The sequence below is a fragment of the Balaenoptera musculus genome, chromosome X (assembly GCF_009873245.2).
Source record: "Balaenoptera musculus isolate JJ_BM4_2016_0621 chromosome X, mBalMus1.pri.v3, whole genome shotgun sequence".
Taxonomy (NCBI): domain Eukaryota; kingdom Metazoa; phylum Chordata; class Mammalia; order Artiodactyla; family Balaenopteridae; genus Balaenoptera; species Balaenoptera musculus.
The window spans coordinates 127,543,103-127,558,069 of NC_045806.1; the positions used below are offsets into that span (position 1 = coordinate 127,543,103).

Consider the following 14,967-nt stretch of genomic DNA (forward strand, 5'->3'; position numbering starts at 1 on the left):
TCTTTCCCAGTTTTATTGAGATGTAATTGAGCACACAGCAGTATCTAAGGTATACAGCATAATGATTTGACTTACATATATTGTAAAATGATAAATACAATAAGTTTATCACCCATCATCTCATAGATACCAAAAAATGGAAAAATGTTTTTTCCCTGTAATGAGAATTCTTAGGATCCACTGTTAACAACTTTCAAATATACCATACAGCAGTGTTAATTATAGTCATTTTATATATTACATCCCAAGTATTTATTTATTTATTTTTAAAATTTATTTACTTATTTGTGGGGTGTTGTGGGTTTGTTTTTTTTTTTTTTTTTTTTGGCTGTGTTGGGTCTTCGTTGCTGCACGCCGGCTTTCTCTAGTTGTGGTGAGCGGGGGCTTCATTGCGGTGTGCAGACTTCTCATTGTCGTGGCTTCTCTTGTTGCAGAGCACGGGCTCTAGAGCGCAGGCTCAGTAGTTGTGGCTCATGGGCTTAGTTGCTCTGCAGCATGTGGAATCTTCCCGGACCAGGGCTCGAACCCATGTCCCCTGCATTGGCAGGCGGATTCTTAACCACTGCGCCACCAGGGAAGCCCTGTATTTATTTATTTTATATCTGGAAGTTTGTAACTTTCGACACCTTCATCCAGTTCCTCATCCCCTCAACCCCCACCTTTGGTAACCACAAATCTGGTGATCTCTTTTTCTGTGAGTTTGGGTTTGGGTTTTTTTTTAGATTCCACAGTGTAATAATACAGTATTTCTTTTTCTGTGAGTTACTTCATCTAGCATAATGTTCTCAAGGCCCATCCATGTTGTCATAAATGGCAGAATTTCCTTTTTGTGCCTGAATTATGTTCCATTATATATCTGTACCACATCTCCTTTGTCCATTCATCTATCAGACACTTCGATTGTTTCCATAGCTTGGCTATTGTAAATAGTGCTGCTGTGAACGTAGGGGTGCAGATATCTCTTCCACATAGTGTTTTCATTTTCTTCAGATATACTCCCAGTAGTGGAATTGCTGGATCATATGGTGGTGTTTTTTTTTAAGATCCTCCATATTGTTTTCCATAGTGGCTCCTCTAATTTACATTCCCACCAACAGTGCACAGGGGTTCTCTTCTCTCCACATCTTTGCCAGATTTGTTAACTCATCTTTTTGATGACAGCCGTTCTGATAGGTGTGAGGGGATATCTCATTGTGGTTTTGACTTGCAATTTCCCTGATGATCAATGGTGTTGAGCACCTTTTCATGTGCCTGTTGTATGTCTTCTTTGGGAAAATGCCTATTCAGATCGTTTGCCCATTTTTAAGCGGATTTTTTGTTGTTTTGTTATGGAATTATGTGAGTTCTTTATATATTTTCCATATAAACACATTATCAGATATGTGATTTGCAAATACTTTCTCCTATTCAGTAGGTTGCTTTTACATTTTGTTGATGGTTTCTTCTGCCATGAAGAGTTTGGTTCAGTCCCACTTGGTTTTTGTTTGTTGTTTTTGTTGCTTTTTTTTTGCTTTTGCTTTTAGCGTCCGATTCAAAGAACCCTCTCTAAGACTCAGGTCAAGTAGCGTAGTGCCTATGTTTTTCTTCTAGGAGTTTTATGGTTTCTGGTCTTAGGTTTAAGTTTTAATCCATTTCAAGTTAATTTCTGTGAGTGGTATAAGGTAGGTGTCCAGTTTCATTTTTTTACATGTGAATATCCAATTTTTCCTGTATCACTTGTTGAAGAGACTGTTTTTTTCTGCATTGAGTATTCTTGGCTCCCTCATCAAAAATTAGTTGACCACATACGTGTGGGTTTATTTCTGCTTTGTGAAATTTCTGATTAATGATATCACAGGTGAATTCAAACAAGTGAAATGACACTCAAATGCTTACAGAGTCACCAGGCGAACTTCCCCAAGTATGCCAGTGCTCCACTGATAGAAGGGGGCTGGCCTGTGAGGTCTTGCTCCCTACAGGGAGAGGAGTTGTGAGGTTCCTGGGCCTGAAAGCATCCTTACAAGCTGTGAACTTGGCGGGCAGTGGCCCAGCATCCCTTTCCCTTGGCTGGATTCTTTCAGGACTGGCAGAAATGACTGCTGCTTCCAGTTTGAGGAGACCATGTGCTGAAAGGCCTCCTCATGCACTGTGTGTGTCCCTGGTGAGTCACTTGCCTGTGAGAAACGACCTGTGCCATGTCTTTCAGCCACCCCACAGTGTGCAGCAGTGCTGCTGAGATCATGTCTGTGCTGTTTTTCTACATCATGAGGTATAAACAGATGGACCCGGAGAACCCGAACAATGACAGATTCGTCCTCTCCAAGGTAAGCTGGCATGGGAACCCATGCTCAGACACTTGGTTCCTGAACTCATTTTAAAAGCCACCATGTGGCAACAAGACCTGAAATGGCCTCTGTTTATCCTTTTGGTGCTTCTCGCTTTGCCTCATGTCTTCATCTGTTCAGGCTGATATAATAAAACATCAAAGACTGGGTGGCTTATAAACAATAGAAATTTATTTCTCACTGTTCTGGAGGCTAGAAGTCTAAGATCAAGGCACCAGCATGGTCATGTTCTGGTGAGGGCCCTGTTCCTGGTGGCAGACTTCTCACTGTATCCTCGTGTGATGTAAGGAGAAATGGTCTCTCTTTTATAAGGGCATTAACCCCACTCTTCAGGGTTCTGCCCTCATGACCTAATCACTGCCCAAAGACCACTACCTCCTAATACTATCACCTTGGGCATTAGGTTTTCAACATAATGGATTTTGGGGAGGGGGCACAAACATTCAGACCATGGCACCTCATAGAGATCTAAAAGGTGTTCTAGTGAGGACTGCGTGGTGGGAAGGATGACTTGCGGCAGCTGGCAGTCCTTCTTTTCCTTTGATGGTGCCTCACTTTACCCCACCTAGCACTAAAGCCCCCCTTGTCAGGGTCATGCTGCTCCGATCCTCTGCCACCTGGGTAGAGGAGGGCCACATGAGTGAATCCAACTTGTTGAGCTCGAGGAGCGTTGAGCTTGATTTGGAGGGATGTCCCACCCGTCAGTCAGCTTTCTCTTCCATTTCTCTGCATATCTGACCTGATACCAATAAGGAGTTTCTCATTAGGCTAGCTATAGTACGAGATAACCTCATGACACTGGGGGACAGGAAAGAAAAGAAATATTAAAAGCAAGGTCGATCTAGAAGAACAAGCAGCTCTTTTGATGCTGTCTGAAAGTTTGCTGTGTTCTGAGCAAAGCATTTAAAGCTCAACTGGTAGAACAACATGTGCAAATAGAAACCCCAAATCTGGGCAGCGGGAAGTAAAGACAAAGGCAGAGTATAGGCAGAGTACCTGGAGCCGTAGTTATGATCCTTGCCTTGGTGTCTAAAACATAATCTCAAATGAGGTTTGGCAAAGGATAAATAAAACGTGTGTGTAGAGGAAGAGAGATGAAGCAAACGAAGTCCATTAGTAATAGTTGACAAATTTAGGTAAAGAGTATATGGAACTTCATTGTACTATTCGTACAACTTTTCTGTAAGCTTGAATTTCCTTCATCCTAAAAACTGAATAACTATAGGTGTACAAACAAAGTATGGGTGTTTAGAGCTTTACTTTAAAAAAGGGAAAGATGTGGGAATTCCCTGGTGGTCCAGTAGTTAGGACTCCACGCTTTCACTGTTGGGAGCCTGGGTTCAATCCCTGGTCAGGGAACCAAGATTCCGCAAGCCGCGCAGCACAGCCAAAAAAAAAAAAAAAAAAAGATGCCTAGACTATCCCATAACCGCTGCTATCATATAATCAGAGTCATTGGCCTTAGAGGGATAGAGAGACTTTCTGGCGTGTAGCCTCAGGCTGGGCTGTACTCATTTGCCAGATTTGTGTGTTCATCAGGCTTACGCAGCAGATAAAGTTTGAAGACAAGAAAAAACACTCAGGGGACTTCCCTGGTGGCGAAGTGGTAAAGAATCCACCTGCTGGGCTTCCCTGGTGGCGCAGTGGTTGAGAATCTGCCTGCCAATACAGGGGGACACGGGTTCGAGCCCTGGTCTGGGAGGATCCCACATGCCGCGGAGCAACGAAGCCCATGCGCCACAACTACTGAGCCTGCGCGTCTGGAGCCTGTGCTCCGCAGCAAGAGAGGCCGCGATAGTGAGAGGCCCATGCACCGCGATGAAGAGTGGCCCCCGCTTGCCACAACTAGAGAAAGCCCTCGCACAGAAACGAAGACCCAACACAGCCAAAAATAAGTAAATTAATTAATTAATTTAAAAAAATATATATATATATATATAAAAGAATCCGCCTGCCAATGCAGGGGACACGGGTTCGAGCCGTGGTCCGGGAAGATCCCACATGCTGCGGAGCAACTAAGCCCGTGCACCACAACTACTGAGCCTGCGCTCTAGAGCCCACGAGCCACAACTACTCAGCCCACGCGCCACAACTACTGAAGCCCGTGCGCCTAGAGCCCGTGCTCCACAACAAGAGAAGCCGCTGCAATGAGAAGCCCGTGCACTGCAACTAGAGAAAGCCCACATGCAACAACGAAGACCCAATGCAGCCAAAAATAAATAAAATAAATAAATTTAGTTTAAAAAAAAAAACACTCAGGAGCATAGTCCATCTTGGCTCTGGTTGGGAATGGAGTAAATGGACTCGCTAGAGGCCGAGAAGCCAGGGTCTCCATAATCTGTGCTCCCGGGGCAGGAGTGTCTATGTAGACAGCTGCATGAGGAGGCCGCTTGCTAAGGCCTGGCCATGGCACTGACTGAGGTGCTCATGATCTCTCCGTCCACCACCCAGGCCTTAGTTTTTGTTTTATCAGCTCTTTTGTTTTCTTTAGCCAAGGAGGCTTGGGAAGTAACCAAAAAGCCTTCTTGTAAATTTGTTCTTGAAGCACACTTTGTGTCAGAACAAAGATGAGAAGTACCACCTGGAAGAGAAAGCTTTCTTTCCTGGGTGCCCTCAGCAGCTTGTGTGCATCTTTATTCTTGGCCCCTCAGTTGTGAGTGTCCCCCCTACAGCGAAAGGATTCTTGGGAAAGGAAAGGGAACCCATGTGGGCGTGCTTCCGCCATGCCAGACATCATGCTGATGCCCCACCAATCTTCTCAATTAATCCTACAGCCTCTTGCTTCCTGAACGGGGCTTTCCTCGCCATCATACCCAGAGAGCAAAGCCTTATGGAAGTGGGCTTACTTGTCCCCTGCGTTAAAGCTGGGGGGAAGTGGAGTTGGTCTGAGTGTAGAGCGCAGGCTCACTCCAAGGGCACGTAAGGCACCTGGGAGCCAGAGCTTGTTACAGGCGTAAAATAGGAGCTGTAGGGAGAAAGACTAAGCTAGCGATGTTGTCAAGAGAGACTTCAGTGGGGCAGTTCTCGGGGCTAGAGATGCAAAACAAATCTGTGAGGGCACAAAGCACGTAGAGAAAGTTAAGGAAGGTCAAGAGCCCCAGGAAGAGCAGAACAGTAGGGTGGAGCAAGACAGGAGAGGGATCTGAGACTAACAAGTACCATCCACTCATCCGTGGTAGTGACAACACAAACCAGTCTCTGAATGGAGCTGACATCTGAATGGAGGAAGGGGGCAGACAAGAAACAAACCCAGAAATAGCATGTCAGATGGGGCTGAGTATCCTAGATCCAAGGGAAGTGGAGGGCAGGTACTAGGTGAAAGAGATGGTCCAGGAAAGCCTTGGTGTTGACATTTGAGCAGAGACTTGGAGGGTGTGAGGGAGTGAGCTGTGCCCTTATTTAGGCACAAGCACTGAGCACTCGGGGGAGAGGGGGCCACACGTGCTAAAGCCCTGAGGCAGGCATGTGCGTGGCGTGTTCCAAGGACATCCAGGAGGCCAGGCACCCGGAGCAGTGGGAGGTGATGGGGGTCTGGAGTGAACAGGCCACTGCAAGAACTTGAGCTCTACTTGACGTTAGACGACAAGACCTTGGACAGTTCTCCGCAGCGATTGAGGGGCGGGCTTCGGTTTTATCGTGCTCCGCCTGGTGGCTGTGTTGAGAACGACTGTGGAGGGAAGCAGGGAGGCCACTGCTCTGACAGAGGCAAGAGGTGTTTGTGGCCAGGCCAAGATGGTGGCAGCAGAAGTGTTGAATAAGTTTGATATCTCTTCAGAAGCTTGGGAGTGAGTGAGGCCTCAGTGCAGCAGACCTTTGGCACTGGCACCACCTTGTGGCCCTCAGAGGGCCACATTCTCTCCGTGGGACCGTGATAGCCTGTGCGTACAAGCAGGTCAGTGGGGATAAATGGAGTGGTGGTAGAAAGTGACTTATTTCTAGCATAACCTCCTACATCACCACTTCCCAAATCTCAGTTGACTTGAGTTTTACAAACCAGGGAAATTGAAATCTTCTTCAGTGTTTCTAGTTTCTGTTTAAGAGTCCATATTCTCCAAAAACATTGAACATCTGGTCTGTGTACAGCTAGATAAAAGGTCTTGTGGAAATGGCAAGACTTCTGCTTATGTTTTTTTCTGCTTTGCTCTTGGGCTCTGTTTAGACTGCTGTGTGCAGAAGCTTCCCACTTCTGTGTTGTCAGAGCTCCAGTTGCCCTCACCAGCTGCATGGATTACCTGTGACTCTGTTGTCTTTGTGACGTTGATCTGACACTTTGAGGTGCATGAGGGTGTGTAGATTCATTTGGTGCTTTCTCTTACAGAGTCTGTCGTTTGTTAATGTGGCAACTGGATGGCTGGGGGAAGGACTGGGGGTCGCGTGTGGGATGGCATATACTGGCAAGTACCTTGACAAGGCCAGGTAAGGCGCTTACCCAGAAACCACTTAACTGTTCCCACCCCACCCCACCCCCAGCACTTTGGCTTTATTTATCGCTTATTAGTTTGGGAAGGCAGTGATTGTGTTAAAAGTTCAGCTTACCAAGTACTCAAGGAGTAAAAAGAAATCATATTTCATGAAGCGGTTCTAGCATCTCCTGTTGGGTTCTAAGTGCTGCCTGCAGTATAGAAATCAGTTCATTAGGGACTTCCCTGGTGGTCCAGTGGGTAAGACTCCGCACTCCCAGTGCAGGGGGCCCAGGTTCGATCCCTGTTCAGATAACTAGATCCCACATGCATGCCGCAAGTAAGAAGCCCGCATGCTGCAACTATGAGCCCACATGCCACAACTGTAGGATCCCACATGCTGCAACTAAGACCCGGCACAGCCAAAATAAATAAATAAATATTTTAAAAAAGAAAGAAAACAGTTTATTAGGATTCAAGTCTAAGTTTTTTTTAAACATCTATTTATTTACTTGTTTGTTTATTTAGCTAGCTAGCTAGCTGCGCCGGGTCTTAGTTGCGGCATGCGAGATCTTCAGTGGTGGTATGCAAGGTCTTAGCTGCAGCATTGTGGGATCTAGTTCCCTGACCAGGGATCAAACCCGAGCCCCCTGCATTGGGAGTGCGGAGTCTTACCCACTGGACCACCGGGGAAGTCCTAGGATTCAAGTTTTTACTAAGAGAGACATCTTCCTGTTTCCCATATCTCAGTGAGCTTCACTGTAGAGTGAACAGATGGTGTATTTGCCTTTCCACTGGGGACCCCTACATGTTAATCAAAGGTCTCTTTTTCTGGAATGGTCCACCTTCCTGAAGACAGGCAGATCCATGCCTTTCTTGCAGGGGTGTGTGCCCAGGTGCTGCTGATGGTAGGAGCAGCAAGATGGGGGATCCTGGGGGGCTCAGGGTTGGCCATGATGGTGTGCATGTTCTACTCCCATGGTTCACCCAGGGTGCCTGAGTCTGCAGCCCCTCGGTCCCAGGTTCCAGCCCAGGTGGCCCCTCTGGAGGCACTTTGTTGTGCTTCCTCCACTGTTGACCTTTTTCATCTCTCACTGTTGCCTCTGTTAGTCCCTATCCTGTGGTTAATCACTTTTCTTATACCTCATTTATAGCATTTTTTGGGGGTCTGGGTTGTGTTTTAGTGCTTTAAACATTTCATGTTTCTGCTGCGGAGGAGTTTAATATTTGTAACAGAACATACGCTCCTGAGGTAGGATGTTTTGATTGTTGTTATTGTATATAAATTTGTAAGATCAGAAATAGAAGGTGGCAGTGCTTAACATGGAGCTTATCAAGAAACCATATATGTAAATGTTTGGGCATTTAAGGGAGCTGCCTTCTCCCCATCCGCTCTTATTCGTTGGGCCCAGGGAAGTGGCAGAAGAACGTAGAAATTACTTTTACAGCTAGAATGAGAAGACTAGCCAAAGGTGCAGCCCATGTCGTGAGGCCCAAGCTTTTAAAGCTGTGTTTCCTCAGCTGTGGAATTTGGGCAGCGTTGACAGGGAAAATTGTCTTAGGTCTGAAGCAGCTGCTTCTGTCTCCTCCTTTGTTTCTCTCCATGAAATATATTTGCTCGAGCTGCCCAGAGGAGCCCCAGGCACGGTCCTAACGTCTCTCGGCTTGCCCCAGCTACCGGGTGTTCTGCCTCATTGGAGGTGACGAGTCCTCGGAAGGCTCCGTCTGGGAGGCCATGGCCTTTGCTTCCCACCACAGTCTGGACAACCTCGTGGCCATCTTTGACGTGAATCGCCTGTACCACAGAGGCACCCTGCCCCTCAAGCACTGCACAGACGTCTTTCAGAAGCGCTGTGAAGCCTTTGGGTAACTGTCCTGTTTTGTGGCACCTTCTTTCCGCCCCATCCCCCCTTCGCCTTCTAACCTGGCCCACTTCTCGGTTGACAGGTGGAATACTTTCGTGGTGGATGGCCGCGATGTGGAGGCACTGTGCCAGGTGTTCCAGCAGGCGGCTCAAGTGAAGAGCAAGCCCACTGCTATAGTTGCCAAGACCTTCAGGGGCCACGGCATGCCACGTAAGGAAGTGTTGCTTTTCTGCTTGTGGTTGTCAAAAACCTCTGCCTAGCATATGAGGTGGAGGGAGGCTTAGGCTAGCTGGGCAGACAGCTGACTTCACGCACGGTGATTACGCCTGTGACGTGCGCCCAGCGCTCTTGCTCTTTCTCATGCTTGTAGATAGCAGATCTGGTTAGGGCAAGGGGGAGGGAGCCCAGACCCCCAGCAAGCGAGCGCAAGGGAGCGGCTGAGAGGATAGTCCCTCAGTTAGAGGACCAGCAGGGAGCCATCTCCACGGGAGTGCAGAGCCAGAGGGGGGCTGAGCGTGAGCAGATACGTAAACATGAGTGTACGTGCCTGCGAGCGCCCTAGCCTGTGCCCACGCTACCTGGGAGGACACACAGGCCACTAGTAAAGCAGCGCCTCTGGGAAAGGTAACTGTGGAACTGAGGGTCGGGGAAGGGAGGGGGTTTTGAAAGTCTTAACTTCTTGCAGATTTCAAAGTGGACCTCTGAAGTTGTTCATCTCAAGTATAAATAGTTGCAGTAGGTGTGATCCCTGGTGTGTTTTTAGTGTTGACATTTTAGAATAAAACTCTTCTATGACTCCTTCTCAAAATACAGTCTTATTCTGGTACCCCCGTTCAGTAAATGACGACTGGACCAGTTTGCTCCTGGCAGAAACCTGGGTATTGTCCTTGCCTCCACCTCTCCCTTATGTGCCCCCTACACACATACCCAGTCTTTCATCGATTCTGATTGATTCTGCTCCTGACGTACGTCTCAAGTCTGTTCGCTCCTCTCCATCTCTCTTGCCCAGGCCCAGTCACCTCTCCCTAACTGCAGTCTCCCCAAGCCAGCCCCCACATGACTGCCGTGGTGATCTTTCTACAACACGGATCTGATCAGTCACCATCCCCCTTCCAAACCCGTCAGTGGTTTCCCATCTTGCTTTGGACAGAACTCAGACTCCTTATACCCATAGGATCCTCCATGGTCTGCTCTGCCTGTCCAGCCTCATCTCCCTCACTCTCCCCTCCATTCACCAGCACATGGGCCAGTGGCCCCCTCAGGAGCCTCTCGGCCTTTGTCAAGGCTGTCTCCTGCGACTGCAGTACCATGTCAGGCCCCCTGTGCCAGCTTTTTACTCTGTGGCTGACATCTTTTCCATCTGGATGTCTTTCAGATGACCAAATAGGAGCTCATTAGATACTTAGGGAATGAATGTGTTTTATCCATTGGGTTGCAGAAGTTGAGGATTCAGAAAATTGGCATGAAAGGCCAATGCCAAAAGAAAGAGTGGATACAATTATCAAACTAATTGAGAGCCAGATACAGACCAAGAAGAAGCTTGACCCAAAACCCCCTGTTGAAGACTCGCCTCAAATCAACATCACAGATATAGAAATGATCTCTCCACCTGCTTACAATGTTGGTGACATGGTAGGCAAACTGCTTTTTTCTCTGCTTTTCCTAAATACAGAGGACTCTGTTTACTCTGATCTCCAGGAATGAACAAATTGTTAGGTGATGTGGTACTTAACTAAAGATTATAAGCAATAAATATGGATTTACCTTCTCTTGTACTGTTTCTGATATTTATTCTTTGATTTCAAACTTAACTCAGGTCTGAATTTTCTTACCAGTCAGTCACTACTTATTTGTGTCCAGTGCTGTGCAACTTTTGTTTGCTTCTGTGTCTACTCAAAGGATGGGGGCCTGGCTGGATTGATCTGTTGGGCTTATTCCCTGGATTACACAAGGAAACACACCAATTCATCAAGGACCAGTTCTTCAAAAAGGAAACAAATTAGGCACTAAAGGCTGAACATAAAACCTTTCTGCTTTTTGTTACCATTTTTGTATTCAAAGTATGCAGGGTCTTCACAACCTAAGGAAATAAGGTGGTGAGCCTGGGAGGAAGGAAATACTTATTTATTTGGGGACATTTTGAGTGTTACTTACGTTTTCTTAGCCTGGTAAATATGGGTTTAAAATAAATGAATTGACTATTTGAGAAATTAGAAAACAAATTTAAAAGCAGAAGAACGCTATTAATAAGGGAAAAGTACATATAAACAGAGGCTACTTTGGTAATATGTGTTAACACTTTAGCTGTTCACACCCTTCAAACTAGCAGTGCAACTCACAGGAATTTATCCTACAGAAACACCTGTGCAAGTGTGCAGAATAGAATGAATGTCAATTGCAGCATTGATTATGATGAAATGTTTATGTCTGGAAGGTAGGTGGGATTATGGGAGCTTTTCATTTTTTGAAAGAAGTGTATATATTTTACTAATAGGAAAAATTAAGGAAACAGGCCAGTTCGTAAAAAGTTAATGAATTAAAGAACAAGAAGTCACATTAATACACAAATCAAAGAGTTGGCTCTTTGAATTACTAATACAGTAGACAAACCATTATCTAGCCTACTTAAAGAGATGAAAATCATAAATGAATAAAATTAGTCACTAGAGGAGATAACCACAGATGCGGAAAACAGAATTTTGAGAAAACTATGCTAATTGGTATGAAAACCTAAAAAAAAAAAAAAAGGACCTCTTTTAGGAATACATAAAATACCAAAATTGACTAAAAAGACACAAAACACTTAAGTAGATCAACAGCCATAGAAAAATTTGAGAAAACTGTCCAAGAGTTGTACCTCCAAAGTGCCAGGCTCACTAAGTTGCAAGAGTGACTTAATTTTAACCTTCAAGGAATGGGTTAATTCCTAGGCTATTTCAAACCTTCTTGAATATGGAAAAAGCCATTTATGAAGCCGAAATGTTATAATGCTAGCCCAAAGGAAATAACTACAGGCCAACCTCACTTATGAATATTGATGTAAAAATTCTAAATAAAATGTTCGCTGGTCTCAACTCAGTACCTTAAAGAGGTATATGAATCAGTGAAGTTCAAATTAGTAATGCATATCATTCCCCAGTATTAGGAGGGGGGAAATTATGATCATTAACAATTAAAGACTCAGTCCTGACGATGAAAAGGCAAGCCTATTTGCAGGTGGTAGAGTTGTATGTCTGGAAAGCCCAAGAGAATCGACAGAAAATGGTTAGAAATAAGAGGAGTCCAGAACGAGAACTTGTAGCAAAACTAATATACAAAGATTGATTCTTATATTAATAAAATGGAGAGATTATCCCTTTTACAATGGCAATAAAAACTAAAATAACTAAAAATAAACTTAAGTATATAAGGTCTATGTTAAGATACTTATAAAACTATAGCCCTAAAAGAAGCTCACATGCCTTGTATGCATGAGGTGCTCACCAAGTATTTGTGAGTAGACCATTGCCAAAAGGATGCCACACAAACCTGTCATTTCCCTTACCTCTGGGGAGAGGAACTGGGAGAGCAGGAGGAAGATGGCCTTTTCACTCGATATCCTTTCATAACCTGACTTTCGTACTCATCTACATGAATTGCCTGTTTTAAAAAATATTTTTAGGAGTGTTTAGATGAATGAACAAAGACAAATGCGGAGGCAAACCTTGTTTTTTTTAAATTTTTATTTATTTATTTATTTTTAATTTATGGCTATGTTGGGTCTTCGTTTCTGTGCGAGGGCTTTCACTAGTTGTGGCAAGGGGGGGCCACTCTTCATCGCTGTGCGCGGGCCTCTCACTATCGCGGCCTCTTGTTGCGGAGCACAGGCTCCAGACACGCAGGCTCAGTAATTGTGGCTCACGGGCCCAGCCGCTCCGCGGCATGTGGGATCCTCCCAGACCAGGGCTCGAACCCGTGTTCCCTGCATTAGCAGGCAGATTCTCAACCACTGCGCCACCAGGGAAGCCCAAACCTTGTTTTTTTAAATAACAGCTTTATTGAGATAATAAAGCTATATAAAGCTATAGATTTCTATATAATCTACCCATTTGAAATGTACAATTCAATGGTTTTTAGCATACTGACAAGAGTTGTGCAACCATCACCACACTCAATCTTACAACATTTCCGTCATCCCAAAGAGAAACCCTATACCCATTAGCAGTTACTCTCTATTCCCACCCAGCCCCTAGTGACTGCTAATCTACTTTCTGTGTCTGTGGATTTGCCTATTCCAGACATTTCATGTAAATGGGATCATATAATATGCAAAGTTTTGAGTCTGGCTTATTTCACTCAGCACTGTGTTCTCGAGGTTCATCCGTGTGGTGGCAGTACTCCATTTTATGGGTATATCATATGTTTTATTTATCCATTCACCTGTTGCTGGACATTTGGGTTGTTTCTACCTTTTGGCTATTGTGAATAATGCTGCAATGAACATTTGTGTACAACCTTTCGTATAGATGTATTTTTCTCTTGGGTATATACCTAGGAGTAGAATTGCTGGGTCGTAGTAATTCTGTTTAACTCTTTGAGGAAATGCCAAACCTTGTTTTTTTTAATAGAAAAACTCAATATTGTAAGGATGTCAGTTCTCCCCTAAATTAATCCATAGATTGAGTCCAATCTCAAACAATATCCTAATGGAATTGTTTATTATTTGTATTATGTTTCTAAAGTTCTACATTTTAATATTTACAGTGAGTATTATCAGTTTTATAGTTAAACACTCACAGAGGCATTTGCATTTTGGGCAATGTAAATTTTTAAATCAACTATAGGAATGGGACAGAAGAATAAATTTATTTGGGGGAAATTGATACCCAGTGAGCCAAGTATGGATTTAAAATTGGCTAGCAGTCCTTTTTTATGACCCTAAAGGAGATTATTGGTGAATCACAAATTTGCTTTCTTCATTAAGGTAGATGACAGTTTATAATTCTACCAATTCACCTTCCTTCTAAACCCATTCTAAGAAACTCTACTGTTTAACTTCCAGATAGCTACTCGGAAAGCATGTGGTTTGGCCCTGGCTAAGCTGGGCCATGCAAATGACAGAGTCGTTGTGCTGCACGGTGACAGCAAGAACTCCACCTTCTCTGAGATATTCAAGAAGGAACACCCTGAGCGCTTCGTTGAGTGTTGTATTGCTGAGCAAAACATGGTATGTATGCTGGGGACATCCATCTTGAGTCTTCTCATTGACAAACAGTGGCCCACCAGACATAGGAGGGGCTGCGCTGTGTTACAGTTTTTCTTTCCACTTATAAAAGCAAAGGAGCTGGAGGAAAAAAGTGTCGGGGGAAACAAGTACAGAGCAGCCAGGCAGAGTCTGAGGGGTGACTTCCAGGACCGCAGGGAGGGGCTCCAGCCATCTGCCCTCAGGTCTCCAGGCCTAAAGCATGCCCAGCTCCCTGGTAGCTCTAGGTGACCCCACTCTTCCTGCCCTGCCCATCCCACAACCAGGCAATCCTACAACATCCCAGAGGCCAATAGATTGAAAGCTACAAGGGACTGTGGTTTTTCTCTCCACCTTGTTGCATGGGGCCTAATATATCCTAGATATTCAAATGTTGCCCTAATTGCAGCCTCAAGAATGTCAGTAGTGCTGTGGCCTTAGGTAGAGCTGTTCTGCTTATCTGTGCTTCAGTCTCTTCCCAGGATGACATTAGCGCAGGAGTCCCTTATGCATGCACATATCCGCACACACTCCCCTCGAGAGAGAGAAAGGAGTTTGTGCAAGTAAACGCCTTGACTTGTAAAGCTCTGTGCCACTGCAGAGGCCAGCGCACATGTACCTTCACATCGTAGAGGCCAAAAACAGCACTGGCCAGAAATCTATGGGCCAGCAGGCCTTACGTGACCACCAGAGAGATTGTATTTGGAACAAGTAGTATTTACAGATATTTTAAATTAGTTGCCAGCTTTTTTTTTTCTTTTTTCTTTTTTTTTTTGCCTGTACCATGTGGCGTGTGGGATCTTAGTTCCCCGACCAGGGATCGAACCCGCGCCCCCCTGTGTTGGAAACACGGAGTCTTAACCACTGGACCGCCGGGGAAGTCCCAGTTGCCAGCTTTTAAAAGTCAGGAAATTTTATATGGAATCCAAATTTCTGGATTCTCTTGAAGAATGGGAAGATCTGGCAACATTGGGACGACATTCCTTCCTTCCTGCCACCAGTTAGCTGGAGCCAAGCAGGGGCCCCATTTAGATGGGGGTCCACAGCCAGCTCACCATGTCCCTGCGTCCTGCTGGCCCGCTCATTTGTTCACGGTGCTTCCCTGGCCCTGTCAGTGTTGGAATTTAAGCCCCCCTGTTCAGTAAAGTAGGTCATTG

At 45.2% G+C, this 14,967-nt stretch overlaps 1 protein-coding gene across 1 annotated transcript in view; it reads left to right on the forward strand.

The window, feature by feature from the left end:
* TKTL1 (transketolase like 1) overlaps positions 1-14,967 on the forward strand; it is a 37,820-nt gene that overhangs the window by 2,830 nt on the left and 20,023 nt on the right. The window contains 8 exon segments of the mRNA XM_036839134.1: positions 2,186-2,303; positions 2,915-2,934; positions 2,936-3,028; positions 6,645-6,740; positions 8,399-8,590; positions 8,672-8,799; positions 10,028-10,221; positions 13,631-13,795. Of these exon segments, the coding sequence (XP_036695029.1) occupies positions 2,186-2,303; positions 2,915-2,934; positions 2,936-3,028; positions 6,645-6,740; positions 8,399-8,590; positions 8,672-8,799; positions 10,028-10,221; positions 13,631-13,795 (1,006 nt within the window).